The sequence below is a fragment of the Mesoplodon bidens genome (genome assembly GCF_964165515.1).
Source record: "Mesoplodon bidens genome assembly, chromosome: 3".
In the NCBI taxonomy this organism is placed as follows: Eukaryota; Metazoa; Chordata; class Mammalia; order Artiodactyla; family Ziphiidae; genus Mesoplodon; species Mesoplodon bidens.
Window position 1 is genome coordinate 4,346,130 of NC_138178.1, and position 25,897 is coordinate 4,372,026.

The 25,897-nt window shown below is 42.2% G+C and overlaps 1 protein-coding gene across 1 annotated transcript in view; it reads right to left on the bottom strand.

The window, feature by feature from the left end:
- The window catches only part of CACNB2 (calcium voltage-gated channel auxiliary subunit beta 2), a gene marked incomplete at its 5' end in the record, with an annotated part of 402,223 nt that extends 380,463 nt beyond the window's left edge, over positions 1 to 21,760 (bottom strand). The window contains 2 exons of the mRNA XM_081229496.1: positions 11,653 to 11,745; positions 21,641 to 21,760. Of these exons, the coding sequence (XP_081085622.1) occupies positions 11,653 to 11,745; positions 21,641 to 21,760 (213 nt within the window). The remainder of the gene's footprint in view (positions 1 to 11,652; positions 11,746 to 21,640) is intronic.
- Between the last annotated feature and the right edge of the window lie 4,137 nt (positions 21,761 to 25,897).

The window sequence follows — 25,897 nt, forward strand, 5'->3', positions numbered from 1 at the left end:
AATCTTGACACATATGATTTAGGGATAAAATTACATTTTAAAATACAGCTGTTTTTAAATATGAGAGGGAAAAGGGTAAAAGAAAAACTTCGAAGCCACAGAATACATACTCACACACACATATATGCATAAATGTCTGTATATGTGTGTACTCGTGGTTGTCCTGAAGCTGAGTGCAAAGAAAACATTTACTGTAGATGTGCAACAGTTCATATGCATTTTACTCATATGCTAAAGTGAGAACCAGATTCTGGATTATGCTGATGAGTTGAATGTTTAAAAGCCTCAAGCCTTTTAAGTGTTTTACAAACCTCTGACATGTCCCTAGGTGTAAGTGATCAAGGCCTTAGGAAGAGATTTTATACTTTGAAGAAACTGAATATTCTAAATAAAAGGTCAAATGATAAAGAAAATCAAAGTGGGTTCATAATTGAGATATTAGTTTAATGGGCTGATTACAAAAATACATGGTTGTTTCATTTCTATATGGATCACTGACATATGTGAGGGAAATGCACCTTTTTATTCTTTTAATACTCTAGTAAAAGATGTTTTTCTGTTAATTTTGAGGTCAGTGCTTTTTAGTGTAAGTCTATCATCATGTTAAACACTTAAGGTATAAGGAAACAAATTATATGTGATGCTAATTATAACAGAGTGACCACCTGTTATGGGTTGGATTACGCCCCTGCCAAATTCATACGTTGACGTCCTAAGCCCCAGTACCTCAGAATATGACTTTATTTGGACATAGGGTCTTTACAGAGGTACCTAGATTAAAATGAGGTCATTAGGATGGGCCCTAATCTGATGTGACTGGTGCCCTTATAAAAAGGGGAGTTGCAGACAAACACACAACAGAGAGAACACCATGTTAACATGAAGGTAGCCACCTACAAGCCAAGGAAAGAGGCCTGGGACAGATCTCTCCTTCCCTGCCAGTACCTTGATCTCAGAGTTTTAGCCTTCAGAACAGGTGACAATAAATTTCTGTTGTTTGGGACGTCCCTGGTGGTGCAGTGGTTAAGAATCCGCCTGCCAATGCAGGGGACATGGGTTCGAACCCTGGTCCGGGAAGATCTCAGATGCCATGGAGCAACTAAGCCCGTGAGCCACAACTACTGAGCCTGCGTGCTGCAACTACTGAAGCCCACGCACCTAGAGCCCGTGCTCTGCAACAAGAGAAGCCACTGCAATGAGAAGCCCGCGCACCGCAACGAAGAGTAGCCCCCGCTCACTGCAACTAGAGGAAGCCTGCACGCAGCAACGAAGACCCAACGCAGCCAAAAATGAATGAATAAATAAATACTTTAAAATAAATAAATAAATAAATCTCCGTTGTTTAAGCCACCCAGTTTGCAGTACTTTGTTACAACAGCTCTAGCAAACGAATACACCGTCTATGTTATTTTTCTTTCAAATGAAAAGTTTGCTTGTTTTGGTTGGCGGGGGTTGCCTTAAAGAAGCGGTTGGCCATTTTCCAGTTTTCAGATACAGCACCTGGGCCAAAGAGAAGTGGACAAATCCTTCCACAGGAGTGAGACATCTGAATGGGAGTAAACTTCAACGTCACACCTACATGAAAAAGAGGACCCCTGGCTCAGAGAAAATAGCACTTTCTAGGAAAGAAGAACTGGTGAGGTCACAATGCCCAGACACTCAGGGTGGAGAGGAGAAAGCCGAGTCTAGGCCAAGTGTCCTTGTCAGAGAGTCCAAACAGTCAAGCTGTCCCCTGGGCTCTCCTGTCACCAGGTGTCACATACAAGAAGGAATGGAAGCTGGTACTTTTCTACGTGTATCAAAGGCATAAGGAAATATGAAGGGAAATGTAAAGCCCTAAGCCCAGATAAGTTTCTTAAAACTCGAGGACTGTTTTACAGGAATGACACAGATGGTGAGATGGTAGCAAGGAACTTCCTGAAGAACTTTATATTTTCTCCGGTATGGGTCAATAGAAGACTCTATAAAAGTTTTTCCCTCCCACAGTGATCATCTTCCTGGTTTTTTTTTTTTTTTCCCCCTCCTTTACCCTCAAACTCTAAAATAAGCAGAGGGTGACACTGGGATCCATGACAAAGGTGGGGTAGTCCTAAAGTCTCTCATTTACTGAGCACCTACTACGTGCCAGGCACTGGGCTAAATGCTTTAAAGACACCATCTTGAATACCTGCGACCCTCCTAAAAGTTCTCATCATTATACCCGTCGTGTACATGCAGCACTGAGTCGTTGGTCCCCTTTCTCCCTTTTATTCTTTTCTATATCTTCACTCTGAGTGGAGAGGGAATCTTTAACATAACACATCAAAGTCACACTAGCTAATATAACATTTATCAGGCAAGGCATCGTTTCAAATCAGGGTTTCTCAAGCACATCACTGTTGACATCCCGGGTTGGAGAATTCTTTGCTGGGGGGCTGTCCTGTGCATCATAGGATGTTTAGCAGCATCCCTGGCCTCCACCCACTGGATAAATGCCAGTAGCATTCCTCCTCCAGCTGTTACAACCAGCAACATCTCCAGACATTGCCAGATGTTCTTGGGGGACAAAATTGTCCCCAGTTGAGAACCACTATTCTAAATGTTTTACAAATAAACTCATAAAAACTCTAAAAAAAAAAAAAAAAAGCAGAGGGTGAAAGGAAGCATCATGGTAAGATCTGGGGCAGGGGTGGGAGAAACCGTTCCTTTTCTCCATCTCAGGTCTTTGCAGTAAAGACACATGCTTGGTCATGAATGTGGAAAAATGATGAGATAAGATGGGAATACTTGTTGAATTGAACTGTTGCAAATATTTCTGAGACATCAGCCAAACTCTCAAAAAGGGTTTCTTTAGCATCTGATAATCATCAGGCATGAAGATTTCCAGAAACAAATTAATAGAGAACAAAGAGAAGCTGACGATATTTACATCTATGAAAGACAGAATAGGAAAGAGACAACTAATCCTTGGTTGGATCAGCCTACTCTCTTGGGTAGGACGCCTGTGAAGACCTGAGACATGTGAACAGTTAACCTGGAGGAAAGTAACTGACCTTCACTTCAGCACGACTCGGAAAAGTTACTGAAAGTTCACTGTTTAATGGAACCCCATTTTCTTAGCCACCCTAATTACTCCATACTAGATCACCTGTTTGTTTTCAGTGAATTTAGTGGGGCTAATTTAGCTAGGACTTTGCATGGATTGGCCAAGCAGAAGATGAATCATAATGGAAGAAAATGGGGCATAAGTGGAAAGTATATTATAATTTGAAATATACCTGAGAGTCTAAAAACTAAAAACACCTACAGAAGTGATTCTGGGTTGTAAAGTGATATATTTTGATCTCAGTGGAAAAAAGGCAAGCAAAAAAAAGGTAAGCAAACATAAAAAATGCATCAACCTCCAAAATTATTTTAATAATGAGGAAACCTAATCAAAACTAGTTTATACAGGGTAGGTGTTCCAAATACATGAAAACAATCTGAAAATGAGGAAGGTTGGTATATAACCATGCCCTTGTTCTCCTACAAAAATTGTGTTGAAAAAGACATGTTAAAAGCTCATGATATGGTGAAGTACAAAATAGGACTTTTAAAAAATACTTTGTAAAGTACTTATGTCAACTAAAAGAAAAAAGTAAAACATTCTCAGTAACAAAGGCCTACACCATGGAAACAATGGGCTTTTTGAAGACCTCGATATTTTTATACTAATATATTTAAGAAGAGTTCTTCAGAGGACTCAGAACAGATTCTGCCATTCACAAAATCTAAATGAATGCCTAATAAGATAGAAAGACATTTACAGGAAATCACAGTGGCAATAAATCTACTGCATTATTATTTATAGTTGTGTTTGTGACGAATACAGCCTAACACGGCAACAAGCCAGTATTTAAGGGCTGAAAGATTTATCCAACCTTAAACATATCAGTCTATGCAGGCCTGGAGTCTGTAATCATTATCACAGTTTAATCTGTCTTTTGCAAAACAAAACTAAAAAATAGACCGTGTGTCTCTGTTATTAATCATCTGTATTTAAAGCCAATCTGAACGAAGAAAAGGTCCAAAAAGGCAGCCCCAAGAACAAGGTACTGGAAAGCAATGGAATGTGTTTAGAATACCATGTTCTGAAAAGTGTCGTGCAACCTTCTGTGAAATATTTGGTTCATTCCATTTTGTCATTCCGATTTGTATCCTGGAAGCCCTTAGATGCGACAGGATTACTTCCTGACAATCGCAACGTAAATTGGTGAGCAAAATCCCAGATCAGTTGCAGAGTTCTTCCCCGTGAGCCCCACCAAAATAATGGTGCTTGCAAAGTCCAAGAAGAGTTGTTGATTTCTAAGGCTCCACGTTTGGCACAAAGGCCTCCAGTTGGTACCACTGGGTGACCTATCAGAATTATCTGTGGAGACAGTTGGTGAGTCCTGGCTACACTCAGCAGAGCACAGAAGAGAGCTCAGATCACGGGGTACCCTGAACACTGAATGGAAGCTGCCGGGCTGTGGGATCATCGAAATAAAGCAAACTGGCAGTCATCCCCTTAGCATTTGTTGTTCATCTTAGGAATACTGCCAGGTACATAAACGTAGCCAGGGAGAACACTTCTTTAAGAAAATGAAGAAATAAAAAAAAAGAGAGAGAAGAGGAGAGGAGGATAGAAGAGAAAAGTGACAGGACTGAAGAGCAGTTACTAACACTGCCCTCACCGCACCCCACAAGCTGCTTTAACTTTGATGACCAGCTCTTCTTTGCAGATGTACATAGTTTCCCCGACCTTGGCAGGATCAAAGCATTTATACAGTTAGCAGTTCTTGCACAATCTCCTGAAAAGAACAGCACAAATGTTCTATCCTTCAGTGCCAGGTGGGCCTTGCTACTCCTAGCCTCCTGTTTTCTTCCAGTAAATTAATTTACTTGCTTAGGTACTGGTGCGAAAATAAACATCTAGTTCACCTCTTCTCTCTCCTTCTCCGTGTCTGACAACAAATCTCAGGGATTTTTTTCCCCCTTTCTTTGGATGAAGTTGGGGGGAAGAGCTAAATTCTATGAAAACTGAATTATCTTCATCAACTAGAAATTTACGCCGGGCCTGAAATGCAAAGGATTTTAAGAACTGTAGCCTTTCCAGGTTTATTATTAGGAGAAATGAAGTTCTCTTATTGATAGATCTATTCACAGTACAGGGCCAAAGACTACAAACAATTTATACTACAATCAAAGACAGCCTGGATATCTTTATGTCTTAATAATAAATCCAAGATAACCACAGCTTGCTGTATTAAATACCTTTTAGGACATGAACAATTTGAACAAGAATCTTCATTAATTCCAATTACGGTGCCTATAAGTCATGTTTAACACTTTCCACCCCTCAATACATTAAAATTAAAGTGCCTATTTACAAAGCGCAAGCCCTAATGAACCAAAAGATCATTTCTAAAGGGGTCTGATGTTAAACCCAGGCGCTGTATATACATGTCTAACTTTACCCAGATTCACGGGCCAACAACAGCATCAGTCAAACCTCGAAACCAACCAGTGTGACACTGCAGGTGATGCAGACTTGAGTTCACATCCAAGTTTATTGAAAAAAAAAAAAAAGAAAAAAAGGACTTTCACAATTGCAAAAAGTTTGTGTTTCTTTGACTTTCACGGGAGAAAGGAAAAAATAAACACTCTTCCAATTATACTTCTCTACTTCTCAGGACCAATGACAATGACAGAGTCTGCTAAAATGGTGACACCAAGTGGGAATCTGAGCAACTTCTGAGGAAAGAAGTAAAGAACTGATACTTAATGGTTTCTTTTTAAAATCACAATGCTAGGGAAAACTGTCAGCGCTAGAGACATCCTCATCACCTTCCTACAAGGAAGGAAGTTAAAAGAATAACTTTGTGTTTGTCCTAAAAACACTGGTAGGAGTCCTTCTCCAAGTCTTTCTTAGCTGAAAGAACTAAACATGTGAAATTGATTTTCATTTATTCATGGCATTTGTTACAAAGGAGTGCAGCATAACCCAGGACAGCAAGGATCTAGTCAGCCCCCTGGATTCAAATTCTGACTCCAACTTTACTTGTTGTGTGACTGTGGACAAGTTACTGCTCTCTGTCTTAATGGTCTCATCTGTAAAATGGAGCCACAGACAGAAGATACAGCAAATAACCATAACAGTCAATAACCATTATTGTTACTTCCTCTGCCATGGTCTACTTCTTATTCAGGTTTTAACTAATGTTCTAAATAGGTAATAATATTTATAAGTAAGAATAACACACTCTTAAATAGTATTAACTAGGTAGCGGGTACCATTCTAAGCAATTTACAAGTTTTAACTCATGTAATCCTTACGACTTTTGAGGTGGCCCCTATTTCGCAGATGATGCTGCTGTGATGGAGGTACAGACAGATTACGTCACTTGTCCAAGAGCCACCTAAGAAACAAACGGCAGAGGCAGAATCCAGACTCAGGTAGACTGGCTTCAGCGTCCAGGCCCTTATCACTACGCTGCTTCTTGAAGAAAAACCTTTGAAATAAATCTCCTAACATCATAATTTACATAAAAAAGAACTATGGAAATTCTAAGTTCAGTATGTAGTGAACCTGTATTGCATCTAGGTGACATTTTAAGCGCAACATAAAGGAAAGAGACTTAAAAAGCAAACAGATAAACCACAATGAACTTTCTAATTTATGCTCCTCCTTGCAGCTTCCCAAAATAAGTTCTGTCTTTGAAGTATTTGATATACAAGGTGAGCTAGGCTGTGACTTCGCAACAACCTTATGTAGAGTAGAACCAACAGCAACCTGGTTTCCCACAGTCCACCCGTGGGAAGCCCCATGAATATCTGCCACACGCAGCCAACAATCCCCGTGGACCGTGGCCATGATGCAACACTTACTGATCAGGGCTCAGCCCCTCCCCCTGAGCTCCAGTCATCCTGGGGGAAATTAACTAAGCTCATGAGGGAAGGCATCCTCTCATCCCCATCTTTGAAATATCACTGACTTCAAGTAGGCTGATGATGTGAAGAACCAGAAGATGGGTTATTTGGTTAGCTTACAGTGATCTGGTCAACTACCAAAATGGAACCTTGATCCAGAGTACAAAAGTTCTTTTACAGCAGCTGTTGTCCTGCTTGAGGGCCTAAAGCAGAAACATATCTATAAGCAATCTTTCCTTAAGACTAATGAATCTTCTGAAAGAATTAGTTAGAGAGACACAAACACATGATGGCTAGAAATACACAGCTAAAAGTTTGGAAAAAAATAAAACCATGCCTTTTACTTTTTTACTTGTAGCCTTCACTCATGCTCATGTTCTAATGGATTCAGTATGTTCCAACATATTCCAACCTATAGTTATAATTTTCCAACAAATAGCCATAGGCAAAATTACAATGACTAATGGGCTATTTACCATAGAGAGTAATAAAACACTTTCATATCGTAAGATCTTTCGGAGTCTAAACTTACATATATATTATATATTTTATATAATATATATACACTCATTAATATATATATTATATATCACACAATGCTCCCTAGATCCAGCCACAGGTAAACTGTAGCTTAGTTACCAGGGAAATGGATATTAATACCACAATAAGTTATGACTACACTGTCATAAGAACAACTGAAATGAAAAACCATCAACAATACCAAGTGTGGGCAAAGCTGTGAGACAACTGAAACTGTTCTCCACTGCTTGAGGGAGTAAACACTAGTTCACAACTTTGGAAAAGTGTTCTGCAGGGTTTACTTGACTTGAACACACGACCCAGCGTTCCACTCTATTCACTGAACAGAAAATGCAATCATATGTAGACCACAGGTAGATACAAGAATGCATGTCACAGCATGCCTCTCAATCAACCCAACTGGAAACAACTCAATGTCTAGCAACAGTAGGGGGATAAATCAGTTGTCGTATGTTCACCCAATGGAAGGCTGTCCAGCAGAGAAAATGAACCAGTTACTGAAACATACAACATAGATGAATATGACAATGGTAAGGTTGAGTGAGAGAATTCAGACATAAAATGATTCCATTTCTATAAAATCTGCATAACAGGCCAAGTGAATTTATGGTCTCAGAAGTAGGGATAGTGATTGGTTACCTTTAGGGAGGAAGGAGGGAGTAATGATTGGCAAGGGTCAGAGGGGGCACCTCGGTGCTGGTAATACCTATTTCTTGACCTGGCTGTTGGTTATATAGCAGTGTTTACTTTGTGAAATCTCATCAGACTGAACACTTTATACTTTGTGCATCTTTCAGCATATATGTTATATAGCAATAAGAATGTTTATTTGTTTGTGGATCCCACAGCTTGTGGGACCTTAGTTCCCCAACCAGGGACTGAACCCTGGCCCTTGGCAGTTAAAGTGTGGAGTCCTAACCACTGGACCACCAGGGAATTCCCAAGAATATTTTAAAAGTTAAAAAAATTGGCCTACTGCCAAGCCCAATTGTGTACATATCTGTATTAGTTTACTAGGGCTGCCGTAACAGAACAACAGAAATATATTTTCTCACAGTCTGGAGGCTTGAAGTCCAAGGCCATGGTGCTGGCAGGGTTGGTTCCTGGTGAGACCTCTCTCCTTGGCTTGGGGTCAGCTATCTTCTCCCCCCTATCCTCTCCACGGCCTATTTTTGTGTGTGTGCACATTCTTGGTGTCTCTTCTTTGTGGGGACACTGGTTCTACGAGATTAGGGCCCCATTCTTATGACCTCATTTAAGCTTAACTACCTCTTTAAAGACCCCATCTCCAAGTACAGTCACATTGGGGGTTAGGGCTTCAACATATGGATTTGGGAAGGGTCCCCAATGTGATCTATAACAAACTCTCTCTGTTGTTAAAAAAATTAAAATTCCTTCTCTTTATGTAAACTGTTCACATTTTCAACCTCTAAAATATTTAAATCTCATTATTATTAAGACCACCTAAAAGGACCAAGTTTTAAAAAGTCTTAATAATATACAGTTTGTGAAAATGTAAGTCTAAGATTTTCAACAGTATATGGAAAGTATTTTTAATTCAAGGGCAGGAATAAAATCTAATTATATTTTTAAATAGAACCCAGCGATATGGACCAAACACCATTCCAATGCCAATTACACACATGCCCTAGCCACAGACAAGTAATATATACAGATGCATGTCACCTGCTTAACAAAACAATTAATTACTGATGGTAAAAAAACGTTCAAAAGGAGTGCTTTCAAATGATTTAATCTAACATATACTTATTGTTACTACCTACCCTGCATTTCTGCAGATCCTCTGATGAAACCATAATCTATTAAATATTTAGCTATGCCATAGTAGCTTTTGCTTATTATTCAAATGGTAGCAAAATATGAATGTGGTTCTAACAGAATAGAGATTAAATTACCAAAGGAAAAATACAATGTTTGACTCAGCATTCTTGCCAAAGACTCTGGTTTTCCTTCTGTGATAGAAACAAGCTGGCAGTTCAGGGTTCATGATGCCTGTATAATCAGAACCCCAAATCCAGGCCACAGCAAGCACCTCATTATACTGAGGTTCAAGGAGCTGGGTCTTTGTTTCAAGGAGCTGGACCTTTATTTCAACGAGACAGACTTTTAGGATAGATTTTTTTCAGTCCTCTGACATGCCAAAACATGGCAATATATATCTAAATTGATAGTAAGCTGTTTCGTAGCTCCCTTTATCGTTTACAACTGTGTTTCACACACAGAATCTCATACGTCACCAAGAACACAAAGTCAGAAGGAAATTATCACAAGGAAAAACCAATTCCAGTTACCATACCCAGTGTAACAACCCCTCCTAACCTTCCGGATTAAGTTATCAAAACTCCAGGACAGGGCAATTCACAGCCAACAAGACAATTGGAAAATGGTACCCGGCGAACGACTTTAAAAGACATTTGTACAGAGCTCAAGGAGCCCTAATTTATTTCTATCACAATATCTTGCTCACTTGAAACACGGCGGTTTTTCTTTCCACGAAGTTTCAACCAGCTGCCTCTCATTTTGTGTGGCTTTTCTGCACTCTCTCTGGGTCCTAAAAAGCTTATTGGTTTCTGCTTCAGGTACTCCAGCGTGCAGCCCTGAGATGATTACTCCCCAGGGTCAATCTCTGGGGCCCAGAGGCAGAATAAATATGGAGGCTTGAAACGGGAAAGGCCTCGAGCGACCTTCCTTTAAGAGGCTCACCTAAGCTAAGTCACTATCTCTCAAGGCTCTTCACTCAGACCCAGGACCCTGATGCCTGAACTCTGCCCACGACAAGATCAGGCCCACGCACACACCTTCAGTGCCCCTCGCACCCCTCCCGGCTTCTCTGCCACCATCAGAACATGGCTCCAGCGTGGGCCCTCACGTGGCTTCACCTTCCTTTCTCTTTCCAAATGTCTCTTAGCCACACAGAAGTTCCTCTCCTTCTTAACCAGCTGTCTTTTTCCACCTTCCCACAACCGACACAATCCCAACGAGCGGAGACCACAACCAGAGTTTTTCCTGTAAGTTACTCAGACTTACCGTCGGCGCCCTTGATGTTGCGAGGACGGGATGGACGGCGGGAGACGGAGGAGCATCGTTTGTGTGTGTTGGCAAAGTGGAAGGAGGCAGCCACAAGCCAAGGGCAAAAGCCTCGCGGATGCCACAGGTCGACACGTTTGGGCTGAACTGCTGCTCACTAACTGGGGGGAGAGACGAGGGGAAAGGACGCCCAAAGCAGCGGGGAAAATGGCTTCCTTTCCAGCAGAGAGGGAGCTGCACTCGCAGCTGCCAGCCAGCGCCCTGAGGAGCCAGCGCTCACCGTCCAGAGCTGATTTATGCGCCTGCTAGCCAGGAAGGGGAGGTCCTTCAGCCAGGAAAGCAGGCTCTCTCTAGCACGCTCCTCCCCCATCTCCTCTCCACCCAGAAGCATCAGATGAAGATACTGCACACCTACACCTGATGAGACTCTAGCCTCACCTGTAACCTGTTATCCTCAGAGATCTGGCTGCCTCTACTCTTCTCTGGGAATGAAAGTCCTTTCTGTAACCATGGATGAGAGCGTTTCCATGTCAGGGATCCTGACACAGCCTAGGGGGCAGCTCCAAACTCCTGGGCAGGAATCCACCTTAACTAAGATGAAGGCTCTGTCTACAAAGCAGTTTCAGTTATGCCTCCAAGATACCATGTGCTCTACTTGACCTTAGTAGCCTCCACCGTTTCAAGGGCGGAGCCAATCCTCTCTTTTACAATTCAAGCCCCAGGTGGGAAGAAGAAAACTCCAGCTGGAGGAAGACCAGTATCTCAACTTTACAGCTGGTGGTACGGATGCCCACCGCCTGTCTCCCTACCCCCACCCCCCGCAAACCCCCCAAGCCTGGAATCATTTCTCCTGGGGTTCATTCATGCCGTTCTGAAGAAATCCTTTGTAATGAAGTTTGCGTTTCTCCTTCCCCAGCTTGCCGGGAGAGTGTAATTATGACACATATGGTCTCACTTAAAATTTAAATATATTAATTAGGACAACAATCAAGGGCACAACTTTCACTTCAACTAAAAGCAAGCACAATAATACTACATACATCACAGGGATGACGCCGTAAGACCACCTCTAAAAAAACCAAAAGTGCATTCATTTTCACAGACTTCTCCAAACCATGAACTGAAGAGCACCCTTACCTGACGAACGAAACTATTTGAGGTAGTGTCAGAAGAAGTGCTCCCGTCGGATCCTTTAAATCTGTTTTTCCTTCTGGCTCCTTTTCCATATGACTACAAAAAAGAAGACAAAACGACCAATGAGATTATTATTAGACTCTCACACAGGAATCTAGACCTAGCTCTAGACAATGTTCTAGATCAAGACAAAGAATGGATTGTCATCATATGGGCATGATTATGAAGTTATGGGTGACCATACGATATCACTTATATGTGGAATCTACAATATGACACAATGAACTTATCTATGAAACAGAAACAGACTCACAGACATAGAGAACAGACTTGTGGTTGTGGGGGGTGAGAGGGGTGGGGGAGGGATGGAGTGGAAGTTTGGGATGAGCAGATGCCAACTATTATATGTAGGATGGATCAACAACAAGGTCCTACTGTAGAGCACAGGGAACTATATCCAATCTCCTGGGATAAACCATAATGGAAAAGAATATGAAAACGGATGTATATATATATATGTATAACTGAGTCACTTTGCTGTAGACTGGAAATTAATGCAACACTGTAAGTCAACTATACTTCAAAAAAACAAAATTTTTTAAAAGTTATTGGTGGAATCACAAATATTTATTTCAAATCAGTGAGTTGATAGGGAGGAGAGGTTTCTGGAAAAAGCAATTCAGAACTGGTAAATTAAAACAATTTATGCTCTCTGTTAGCATATCTGTGGTTAAGAGGCAAAGGCCACTAAAGATAAGGCATTAAAAAAATAAGCATTTCTGTGCAGGAGGGACTGTGGCAGTTGTACTGCGAGAGGAGAGTAACTGGTCAAAACCCTTCAGAGAGCAGGGAGGCAGGAGGTTCGTGCCTAATGAAGTACTGTTCCCAGTGGCGCTCAACAGCCAGTTTTTGCTTCTTTTCATGTCTTAACTTGTAATTCCACAGGTATTCCTATACTGGGGTGGTCCTTGCACATGGTAGCTGAGGAATATTTTACAGTATGAATTCTCATTACCTTTACATAGGTAGATAGATTAGATAGTTGATAGATAGGTTAGATAGTTGAGATAGACGATAGATAGATGGATAGATTAGATAGTTGATAGATAGATAGATAGATAGATAGACAGATAGATAGATTGATCTAGATGGAATATGAATGAAGCCCGGTGCCAATTCTTCACATTATTGGATGGATCTAGAGAATGTTTTGAGATGTTGAAACAGCTATAGAAGTGGTAGTGAATTATACAAAATTAAACTACTTTGTACAGTTTTCTGGCCCATTGTTGTAATGTTTGAATATGAAGTGAAAAGATTGTGGGGTTTTTTTAAATTATTATTAATAGGAGTAGAAAAGAGTTTTATTTGAGTCAAACCGAGGACTATAGCCTGAAAGACAGCCTCTCAGATAGCTCTGAGGAACTGCTCTGGAAAAGCATGGTTTTCAGCACAGTTTATTTTTTTTTAATTTTATTGAAGTACAGTCGATTTACAACATGGTGTTGGTTTCTGCTGTACAGGAAAGTGACTCAGTTATACATATACATATTCTTTTTCATATTCTTTTCCATGATGGTTTATCAGAGGATATTGAACGTAGTTCCCTGTGCTAGACAGTAGGACCCTGTTGTTTATCTAAAAAACTTGCTTTTTAACCACTTAATTATTTTGCTGAGAAGGCAAAAAAATAAATTTTATGGAATAGTAATAATAATAATAAGAAGATAGCATTTAAGAACAGGATGTTAAAGGTAAGACAATTTGTCTCAGTAATAGGTTAGGGCCAAGCACAAACATCTACAAATGAACTTGCTTCTTCTAATATACCTACAGCTTACACTGACAGCAGCACTAAGACTAAACCATGCATTCATCTACGGTTAATTCTAGACATGGATAAAGTTATTGAGAAAATTACACATTAAAATATGTGAAAAATAGCTCAACACCGAGCTTTCCAGATAAATATGCACAGGCGGGAATCCTACTATAGCTGACCTTAAAAATGGGGATATTGGGCTTCCCTGGTGGCGCAGTGGTTGAGAGTCCGCCTGCCGATGCAGGGGACACGGGTTCGTGCCCCGGACCGGGAAGATCCCAAATGCCGCGGAGCGGCTGGGCCCGTGAGCCATGGCCGCTGAGCCTGCGCGTCCGGAGCCTGTGCTCCGCATCGGGAGAGGCCACAGCAATGAGAGGCCCGTGAACCGCAAAAAAAAAAAAAAAAATGGGGATATTAAGGCTTGCCTCCCAAGGTGGTTTTAGGTATTAAATGAAGGAATGTATTTACAGCATTTAGTATAAGGCCTAGCACAATGGTAAGGACTCAAAATAATATTTTAAAAAGTGATACCCACATAAGAGTGAGAAGAGTGGAGAAAAACTGGGCTAAAATGTATAACGTGTTTAGAGGGATGAGGCCCACAGAGACTTCATTAGATGATCAGAATTTACAAGTTTGCTTTTTTGAAAAGCACCATGTCCAGGTTTTACAAATGAGACTTTTGTTATATTTTATACACTCATATGGTTTTCATTAAAATGGAAACATCTTATAAACCATAATATACGTAGCACTTAGACAAGCCGAAATCTCTTACAAACATTTGTGTTGTGAGCAATTTAGATGAATTTGCACTCAGTGAGAGGGGTGGTATAATTTTAAAGCAAAAATTTGTCTTAAATATGTTTGTTCTCTTCCAAGTATCAAAGGGATTTATATAATACAAATGTGTTTCCATGGCATTTAATTAACTCGGCTTCATAAAAGGAAAGACAATCTAGGCTGGGCTTTCATAATACAAGGTTCTCTTCACGTAACAGCATATTCTTCTTACTTCTGTAAACATTATTCCGTAAACTGTTGAAAAATAACATTCTTTCAACAATGTTCTTCCTTTTCCAATTTTTACAGAAAGGTTTAGACAAATGTGTCTTCCAAGGCCTACAACGTTTAAAGTCTGAAAGTTTCCTTAAAATTAAAAGAAACTTTTTTTATATTATTCCATATGGAAAAATACTTATTACCTTGAAAGCATTTTCAAGGCCTAACATGTTTCCTTGGGGGAAGGTGAGGGCAAATCTGTGTCAAATACACTATGTATCTTCATTCGGAGCATAAACTATTTTTGAGAACAAAGACGAAATATTCTCTCATCCCAATATCCCCGTGTCCTTCCAGCATCACTTGGACATGGATGGAAAAAGCTTCTTTGAAATTCCATCATTATCATTTATTTCGGATTTTTAATGATAAGTATGTTTTTACTATTCAGCTGCTTTGGAGTATAAACTTTTTCATGGCTGCTGACATTGCCCGGCAGGCACTGTGAGAACCACACAATATTTAAGACAGCCAGTCCCAGGGGAGGCTGCAGTTCTCTGCAGAAAAATGAGACACATTTAAAAAGTCACTTTAATTTTTCCAGGCCCCTGGGAACACTGTTCACAAACATTGTTTCAGGTGTACTTAGCTACCAATGCAATGTGTCTACATTGGATTAATACAGGTTTCAACTGTACTAAGAAACAGGTTTCAACAGTACTAAGAAACAGAAAAAATGATGGCATACTGAATTGTACACAAACTGGTGATAGTTTTGAGAAAAAATATCTTGTTCTTCAATCACTGAAATGCAGGAGGGATGATTTATTCAAAGTGTTTCTGCTTAACGGTGTTAAAGCAAATTCTTATTCATTATATATATTTACTTAAAACCAAAATAGATATGCTTAATTACACCTCTATTCTATTTACTAATTTCAGCAGTAATTTCTCTCTTATAATCTCCTTTTTTAAAAAAATTTACCTGTCAAATGACACCTCAATGACTAGTTACTTTTTATAACAATATCCAGGATCAAGAAGAAGCAAAGTTAAAGCAACTTTTGCAAAGTTAATAGTCCATTTTTATGTACTTTAAAAAAGGTTGGTGAAAATTTATACCACCATTACCAAATGAAGTTGCCTTTAATTCCATGCATATTTAAAATTAAGTCCATTTGACTAAAATGACTTGTGTATTAGTTATTCAAAATTCTGGAAAATAAGGACCAGAGTGTTTCATACGAAGGAATTAAAAAAAAAAAAAAAAGTGAAGGCCAACCCTCACCCAAATAATAAAAGACAGGAAAGATTAAGTATTCAAATATTTAGTTGCCTAAATGTGGAAAAGAAGTATAGTTTTCTTAATTGGCTACTTCAAATGCAGCCACTTTTACGACTACTGGGGTTTCTAAAATTTTTTTTTAACAACACTAAGTATATAAACATCTGATATACGAAACAATTAATAATTAGAGCCAGAGTTTCAGGAAGTAAAAGGAAGAAGAGACAGGGGGTATGTCCAGAGGGCTAAGTGTAACCCATAATACTCTCCATGACATATGCAGACCCCTACATCCTTATGGAACACCGTCTGAAAAGTCACTAATTCCCACTCAATTGCCTCTTGGTTATATACAGCTTAATAAAAAACCAGTGAAGTCACCACAGCAAATAGGAAAAAAGAAAACCATACGTTTGAATTCCTTTACTTTTCCTAAAACATCAGCCAAAGTAAGTAAGATTTCAGAAACTAGAAAGAAATTTAAGAAATTGCCACAAATATATAAATGACTTATTAAAAAGATCTCCACCATTCATCCTGATGTTAATATCAGTTTCATGTGAATGTCTTCTTTCATACCAAATACTTTTCAAATTGGACTGTAATCTTAAAAATCAGCAAATAAATGGTCACATTTCCACAGGTAGATGAAATCTAATTTCTGTATGACTGAAGTAGACGGTAACAGTTAATTACAGAAGTTGCCAGTTAAGTGCAGACTTCAGCCCAGCCTTGCACACAAAGTTGGCTTGGCGGCCCCTGGGGGCAGCTTTAAAAATGTCGCTTCTGTGGTTGATGAATAAGGTGACAGTTCTCCTACCTATGAATTGCTCCCCATGAGCATAATGCTGATGCCTGAAATTAATTTCTATCCCTCTTGATGAGCATTCATTGATATTTATCCCTTCGAACTGCAGACTTTCCTCATTTTAGAGTCGGAAGCGAAGGAAGCCGAAACTAAATGGAGAGGAATCAGACATGAAATGTCCTCATTTGTCAACAGTTTAGTGTGAATGAGGCTGTCAGACCTTTCACTAGGGGAGAAGTCACTGACATTCTTTCCCTGGAAAGAGGGGAATCAAGTTCTCTATATGGATCAGTTTACACAAAAGCAGAAAGGACTCAAGAAGCAGCATAAATAGCGCTCTTTAGGGGGTCTTGCAGGTGGGGGGGAGGACGAGGCCAGGGCGGAAGATGCCCAGGGGCCAAGCTTGCCTTCTTCACAATCGATACCTCCAGCCAGTTCTGGAAAGAATTCTAAGACAGACCCAGTCACTTAATTAAGGTGTCATAATTAACCCGAAATCCCTGTTACTGTGAAAGTCCGTGTGTGCCATAGACTCTTGGTAGGATAGAGACATGGCCCCATGGTCACAGAACCAAAGAGGGCCACCCCCTACCCACCCCCCGCAGCGTTAACATATTTTGCTCAGTTTCTCTTGAAAGGACCCAGGCTACAGACTGCATAATTCAATGCAATCAAGTAGAGCAACAGGTAAACTAATTCTTCACACAAAAGGAAAGACAAAAAGAACGGGAACATAAAACCACATGACTAACTCAACCTCCAGTCACTCAAATCATCAGATATTATGTCTCGCATTTTAAAACACACTCAGAAATTCTGACGAGCAGGTTTTAAAATTTCTCCCGGGCAGTACCAGAACAAAATCCCACTGAAGAGGCAAGCGATGTGGGTCAGGAGAAAAGGGGGCGGCAAAACATAAAGCCCAGTACCCACGTCCATTATGCTGAGAGACCTCAAAGACTGAACTGGACCTGAAAGTGTCTGGCAAAGTTTCTGGAAAGTGGTATTGACCTGGGGGGAAGGGCTGCCGCCTTTTCAGATAAAGCGCCGCCCGGCTCTACGATTTAGGCTGCTGCCAGGAGCAAAGCAAACAGCCCGTCTGCTTACTGCCTGTTCACCTCCAGGTGCGACGGCAGGTGCTGGTTACCATCTCTTTAAGGCCTGAAGTGCTGAGATACCGCTCTCCTTCTCACTCTTTCCCTCCTCTGCTGCCATGCTAGACTCAGCTCCTTTCACCCGGATTTTGCGTCCACCCAGCCTCCATCCAGATCTGTCCAGCTCCCTGGAGAATTCCCAGGGCTGTACTTGAGACTAACGTTGTCCGATAGAAATAGAAGTGACATACATAAGAGGAATTTTGTAGTAGCTCTGTGAAAGAGGTAAAAGGCAACAGGTCAAATGAATTGTAATAATAGTGTATTTGACTTAAACTAATATATCAAAAATATTATCATTGCGACGCACAGTTGATGTAAGAGTACTAATGACATGCAGAATGTTCTTTGCTTCCTATGAAGTCTCTGAAATCTGTATTTTATATTTTTATTTTATCTGCATTTTTAGTTGATCTGTAATCTGTGTACTTATTTTACCTGTATTTTTGTGTATTTTAAAATGTGTATTTTATATTTACAGCACATCTCAGTTCAGACTAGCCACATTTCGAGTGCTCAGAAGCCACATGGGACTAGTGGCTACCATGGTGGACAGTACAGATTTGGAGCTTTGGAGGGACAGCGTTCAGTTAGCACCTTGACTCTGGAGGCAGACTGTGTCCAAGTTTGCCCTGAAACTGTCCAACAGGTTACCTAAAAAAGGGATGCAATTTGTTTAGATCTGAACTTTCAGGAATTTGCAGTTAGATTGTCACTCACTTCTCATGTAGGAAATAGATCTATTTTGTTTATGACCGTGTGCTGGGGGGAAGGGGTTGGAGTGTATGAAGGTGACCCCTTCCTAGGCAGGATTTTTGACATAAAAAAGAACAACGGGCAGTCTGTGAAGGTCCATCTTTTGCTTTGCTCATATAGGACTCCCAATGTACTCCAGAGGTGAAAGAGAAAGGATTCTTAAAACCCATGATTGCTAACAGACACTGTTTGCAAATGAAAATTCCATTTCTCGGGAGAATTACTATGACTTGGGGTCCCAAAACAGAGAGATGCTCCAGAGACAGCCTTTTTTCCTCAGGCTGTTTTACTGCTGGCCTGGCCTGCCCAGAGACACGGAAAAGATGCCTTGCCAAGTTTTCACTGCGCTGTGATGTCATGAGTTATTAGATCTCAAATAAACAAGGCAATGTTTCCCCAAAATAATGGCTGTGATATGAACACGATTCAAGGAAAACTGCTTTCATTTTTGGAAGGTAGAGAGAGCAAGGAGATGGACGCCGATGCAGCTGAATATTTATACCTCTTACCTGCTTCTAATATGCATTCCTCCCTCCCTCCCTCATTCCATCACTTGCAGTTCCTGTGCCCTGAGCCTCTGGAATGTGTCCATCTGTAGTTCTGTCCTATCTATTACCTTTTCTCTCTTTTCAGTTTAGACCTTATTACCTCTTGTCCAAACTGTTACATCAATCTCCGTTCTGGCAGCTCCACCTCTAGACTCCCAAGACCCCAAAGTACCTTACTGAACATTCCCAGGAGAATCTTCCTCATGAGCTCTTATACTGCTCCTTCCCTGAACCCCTTCCAAGGTTCTCTGTTTTTCAATACATTGCAGGTTCCAAAGCCTCCAAGATGTGGCCTCAAATTGCCACAAACTGTCAGACTTCTGCGTGATTATGCCCAATCTGTACCTGCCCACGCTCTTCCCAAACTAGGGATTACAAACGTATCAGACTTCTAACTGCTGTGACTTGGCATCCTGAATAGCTCCTTACCATCTCTCTGAAAATCTGTTGAAATCTGACCCATCCTTCAAATCCCTTCTCAAATGCCGCTTCTTGCATGAAACCCTTACAGATTACTCCAAAGGGAGTACTTGTGTTCTCGACTCCTTTGCAACCATCTAAGATTCAGTACTTCTCTTAGCGTCCCACGCTGTACGACTGTCATCCATTTGTCACCCTTGCAGCTACTGCAAAGTACATTCTTTGAAGGCAGAAAGTGTGGCTTCTCGTATCTGAATCATTTCCGGGCGGCAGCTGCATCACAAATACTTGTTGCCTTACGTTTAACTACATAAATCACAAAGTAAATTAGTATCTCTTATCTGAATGCAGTCGTGCTTTCTGTTTGCCCTAACTTTGATCTCCAGGAATTCAGGAACTCTATTTTTATCATAAGAATAAAAACTCAAAACAAAACAAAACAAAACCCCAAAAAACCCTTGAAGGAAGATCAAAGAGAAAAGAGGGTTTAAAAGTCCTTTCCTCTATCAGTATTCAAGACCTTCATCCTAGAATAACAGAGGCCCCTGAGTACACTTCTCTCTCTCTCATCTAACCTGGTGAGTATCTAGATAAAATCAGGAATCTAGAACAAACGTGACAGGGGTTGGTAAGAATTCATGTCCTCTGGCAGAGGCTAGATGAAAATGTAGGTGGTTAGTTACATGCCCCCACTGGGCTTGTGCACAACAGCCCGAGGCTGACTAAAATCTAGCTGTTTTACCTCTAGGAAAGAAAGGAATTCCTGTATGAAAGACATGGATTTCTGATGATTCAAGTGATTGCCTTCTACATGTTTCCTCCATCTCAAACCAAAATGAATGATGTGTTTTAAGTCTGCACTCTTAACTCCCAGTGGTAAAAGGAAGGTCAACAAAGCTCCAAGATCATGCCATCAGAACCAACATTACTAACAGTATGAAAATAGCTAAAGCAGTCAATTTCTACCACCTATCAAAACAACAAAGCAGCAAAACATTTTATCATCACTGTGACCCACTCCTGCCCCCTCAACTACAGTAAATAAGACTAACACGCTCTCTCGAGCATATACAAATATATAAATTATGTATTTAGAAATTTTACATAAACATAAAGCTACTTAATCTTTCTACAATTTCCAGTCTAGCAAACGGAGGCTTGAAATCAACAAGGCAATATCACTAAGCAAAGAAGACACACTTCTCCAAAAAGTGATGCCTGAAAGGTAACCGTGACCTTTTCACCGCGGCTCGCCAAGCAGCCCACCGTTAGGAGTCTCAAGTCGTTTCCCTGCTACGATAGAAGTTGAGAGACTCCTTACCACTGAGGACTGGAGGCGTCTGTAATCCAAACAGTACCTGCCAAAGCCTTCCGTAAAAGCCACCTTATCCGTGCCCAGCGCCTGCAACTGACATCTCCTATTTCACGACGAGCAGCAAACCGGAATCTCCCCAGAAACCGCTAATACTCGTCGGAGGGGAAGGTGGTCCCGGAGCTCCCCGAGACGGCTCACATTTCAGGGCCAAGGGAAAAATAAAAACTTTCGCGTCCCCACCGCGCTCTCTTCGGCAGGGGCCGAGGGGTCCAGGCAAGCCTTGGTCAGGGGCACGAGGGGAGCGGAGCCGGCCGCGCGGCGCAACGCCCAGGTGCCGAGGCGGGTCACGGGGGAGGCAGGGGCGGAGCGTCCCCTCCCACGCCCCCCACTCCCACCCCGGCTCAGAGCCGGTCCGGCGGGGTCGGCGTCGGAGCGGAGCTGCGGAAGCCGAGCCCCTCCCGGCCCCCGCCCCGCACTCACGATCTTGAGCAGGTCCAGTCCGCTCGCCTGCTCCATGGCTCTCCATGTGCCTCTCCCGGGAAGGGGCGACGAGGGCTGGCCGCGGCAGCCTCCGAGGACCCCGAGGTCTCCCCCGCCCCTTCCCTCCCTCGGGCTTCGGGGAAGCCGAGGAAAATGGAAGCCGGAGAAGAGCCCGGGGCGGGGGGGAGGGGGGCGGTGAGGCGGAGAGGGGCAGGGGCGCCGGCGCCCGCAGGGGAGAAGGGGGTGGCCACGCGCGGGAGGAGGAGGAGGCGGCGGAGCGGGAGACCCAGGCCGGAGCGAGCGGCCGGGCGAGGGATCCGGGCAGAGGCGGCGCCGGGAGAGACGGAGCTCGGCGCCCGGGTGGCTCACAAAGAAAGGGGCGGGCGCGGCGCTCTCGCTACCTGTGCGGCCGCTCCGAGCGCCCCCGCGGGAGCCGCGTTCTCCGGCAGGTCCATCGGGATCTCTTGCGCCACCGCCGCCGCCGCTGTGGGAGGCGACTTGGACAGGTCGCTCTGGACCATTGGCGAACGGTCGGCCGGGAGCCAGCAGCCGGCCCCCGGCGGCGGGTCCCCTCCTCCGTTCCCCGCCCCCCGCTGCAGGGGCCGCCCGGGGCTCGCGGCGCTCAGGGCGCGGGGCGCGGCCGGGCCAGGTTGCGAGCGAGGCGCGGGGCAGCCGGGCGGCGGGGGGCGCGGGCAGGGCGAGCGCCGAGCGGGCACTGGAGCCAGCGGCGCCGGGGCAGGTCCTCGCCGAGAGGGAGGGCGCTCCGGCCGCGCGAGCCCAGGGGGAGGCGCGTCGGCCGGCGAGAGTGACAGGCCACCGAAAGGCCGAAAAGTTGCCCGCGGGAGGCGCGGGCCGCCGGGGCCCCGGCGCAGCCGCTGCGCGTCGCCGTGGCACGCGCGCTGGAAAGTTTTCAAAGCCGCGAAAGCCAGGTCTCGCGCCCGGGGGCTTCCTTTCTCCGGCGGCCGAGCTCCAGCCCCTCCGCGCCCCACGAGCCCGCGGGCGGGAACAGGTCTCTCGCCTCGGAGACCCGGGAGGCTGCGCTCCGCCCCTGCACGCCCGAAATCTGTCAAGGCCTCGCGCGGCCCCGGGGAGCAAGTGTCTACTGAAGACCTCCCATCCCCATCGACCGCTGGAGCTCCTGGACGGCGGCAGTGACGAGGGGCCAGCACAGAAACGCCGCCGGCGACCCGAGGATTGCGGCCCCGCCCGAATCTGCAGCTGGCCTGGGCTCCTGGGTCCAAATCGACCCACTTCCAAATCCGAAGTTTTCCCTTTATGGCTCCGGGTTGTCTTCATCTTTGCCAACTGCTTCTTCCCTCTTTCTGTAGAGTTGAGAAGTCTTAATATCCCATTTTGGACGTGTAAGCATTTCCCTAGGATTCTGAACTCTTGATAAGAGAGTAGCAGCCGTAGCAAGAATGTTTCCTTTACGGCATAACGTTCAGCTATTCCTAATAAGACGTATTTTTTGTATTACAGGGTAGCTCGTATTTCAACAACTTTTACTACAGTGGAACTTTATGTAGAACAAGTTTTCCCGGCATCGGTGTGGTTTTGTAACAACTGAATGTAGACAGTTCTGGATACTGAGATATACATTCGGAAATTTACTACTATAGGCTTCAGCTGCCTTTTATATTTTGCCATGGTGTATTAAATTATTATGGGATACAGTCCTTGTTTTTCTCAAAGATAAACGCATCCACCTCCATCATACAGTGATTTGAGTCAGGCCTAAAGATCAGGTGTTGGTTAGGCATATCCAAAATGTCATTGATTTGCTTAATCTTCGGGGTTAAAACTGTCATTTTTATTTAAGTGTGACTGAAGGTTCAAAAACAAACTCACAGAATAAGAGACTAGATGTGTGGTTACCAGAGGGTTAGCTGAAGGCAGTCAAAGGTGAAAACTCCCAGTTGTAAGATATCTAAGTACTAGGGATGTAATGTACAACGTGATAAATGTAATGAACACTGCTGTCTGTTGTTATATACGAAAGTTGTCGGGAGGGTAAATCCTAAGAGTTCTCATCACAAGGAAAATTTTTACCTGTTTTTTAAATTTTGTATCTATACGAGATGATGGATGTTCACTAAACTTATTGTGATAATCATGGTGTATGTAAGTCGCATCATTATGCTGTACACCTTAAACTTATGCAGTGTTGTACTTCAGTTAAATCGCAATAAAAATGGAAGAAAAATACATACATAGATACATACATACATATTTCCAAAATAGGGGGGAAAACCTGACTGAGTGTTAAACAGAAACAGTGAAAAATTGGTTAACAACAACGACGATAATAATAAAGTCACATTTTGAAAAGCAACAGACAGGGGAGCTGGGAAGCTGTTGTTTAGAATGTGGGTGGGTGGCCAGCCAGCCAGGTAAGGGGGCACCCTCTGCTTCATAGCCATGGCTAATAGCCTTCCCAAAACCCTGGCTAAGATTTGTTAAAAAAAAAAAAAAGCAATCAGCAGTGCTTTTGCATGTGTGTGTATATATACATATATATATATATATATATATGTATATACATATATATGCATGTATGTACATACAAAAGTGGAAAAGACATTGTATTTAAAGTTTTGGAGTTATTATTTTAGTTTCACGATTTGCCGATGGCATCACTCTTCTAGGTCAGTTAATGAAACTGTTCAGTTTTCTTAAGAGAGTTTAAATCTCTCAAGAGCATTAAAGACTAGGGATAACATTAAATCTGGTTCTAGATTAGAGTGTGAGCTCTGTGTGGACAGGAGCCATGGTTATTCACCAGGGCACATTCAGAATCTGGCCCGTTCCCCCTGAATTCTTTCAATATCCGTTCAATCAAACATATATCAAGCTTCCACTGTTGCCACTGGATGAGCACAGACAACAAAACCCAGAAATCTTGGAGCTTAAAGTCTAGTTAGTAAGCACTTAGAAACCAATTAATACATTCTTGAATGAATGAATGACAGATGAATTCTAACACTGTTTTAAAAAATGCCAGGTTTGATGAAACAGTGTTTCCCCATGACATGTTTGATTTCTTATAGTATACTCAAATATCTGTGCATTCAATTACGACCATTTGGGAAGTTAAATTTTATCTTTCATCAGATTTTTTTTACAGAGACCACAAAACAGCAAAACAACCTTGAAAATCATTTAAAATAATGCTTATACTTATAGCCAAGCCAAGTTTGAATTAAAGGTTCAAATGTGATAGAGTGTATTTTATTCATTTCATTAATTTTTGATACTCAAGTCTTTGTTTTTATGTTTCTCTCTGCCACTAGACAGAGTTCCTTGGGGATAGCTGATTGGGTCTTACTCATTTTATCATCCCCCATCCAGCATGGTGTCTGGCACTTAGTTGGAGCCTGAAAACTCCTGTTGCACAAATGAATGAGTGAATGACTGAATGATCTGTCTTCACATGCCTTAAAACATAGCATATAACTTTGCAAGTTTTAACAAAGACATTTACCTAATCACGACTCCCCTGAAAGGATTATATTAATTCTTTAATTCTTTCCTTAAAAACCTGCGCTCATTTAGTTAGCCTGCATTGAGCAGTAACACAATACAATGTACCCATTCAGACTCTAGTCTGACTTGTAAAAGTTTTCAAGTAAAAAGTAACACAGTGCTACCCCTACCTGAAAAAGGGAACAAAGTCAGAATAAATACAGAGGGATAAATGCTTGGGAAACTTACGGTGGATGTTTTCTATTATGGTCAGTTTTGTTTGTAACCTACCTTGGCTTGGGCAGTACTTAAAAGCCACAGATAAAAGCTAAAATTTGATATGGAAAGCCTAATTCTTTTCAATGTTAAAAGGTATGCAGATGCACCCCAGTGATAATGGATGTACAATCATCAGCCAAGGCATTTAAATGCAGATGACTAATTTGTTCAAGCTGTATGTGAACGCGGGTATGCTCATTAGTCTTCGTAATGGACAGGCACATTCTGGGCATTATTAATGCTCTAAAATGAAGACAGAGGCTGGTAAGAAACTTTGGCCAAGGAAGCCAGAAGTTTAAAAGAGTTGGGGTGTTTTTTTCCCCTGTAAGTAGAAGAACCAGTGATTATAATTACTTTACTTCTCCTCTCTTGCTTGTAGATTTGTAGATTTGTGATTGTATTTAAGACCTTGGAGTAAGAGTTCTTTAGGACAGATATACACCAGTGTGGTTTCTTATCTTACTTAGTAAATCATTTTTCACCTCATTCACGGTTCTGGATCTCCACCATTATTAACAGCATTTTCATAAGGATATACCTGTATCAGCCACTGGCCTAACTTGCTATGATAATTCCACTAAGTTATACATTTGCGTTTTGGAAATGTATGCTATAAAATGAATTCCCTGAATTACAGATGGTTATTTAAAAGTATATAAAGTAGCATGGACATATATACACTACCAAATGTAAAATGGATGGCTAGTGGGAAGCTGCTGCCTAGCACAGGGAGATCTGCTCCCCGCTCTGTGACTACCTAGAGGGGTGGGAGAGGGAGGGTGGGAGGGAGACGCAAGAGGGAGGAGGTATGGGGATACAGGTATACATATAACTGACTCACTTTATTGTACAACAGAAACTAACATTGTAACAACATTGTAAAGCAATTATCCTCCAATAAAGATGTGGGGGGAAAA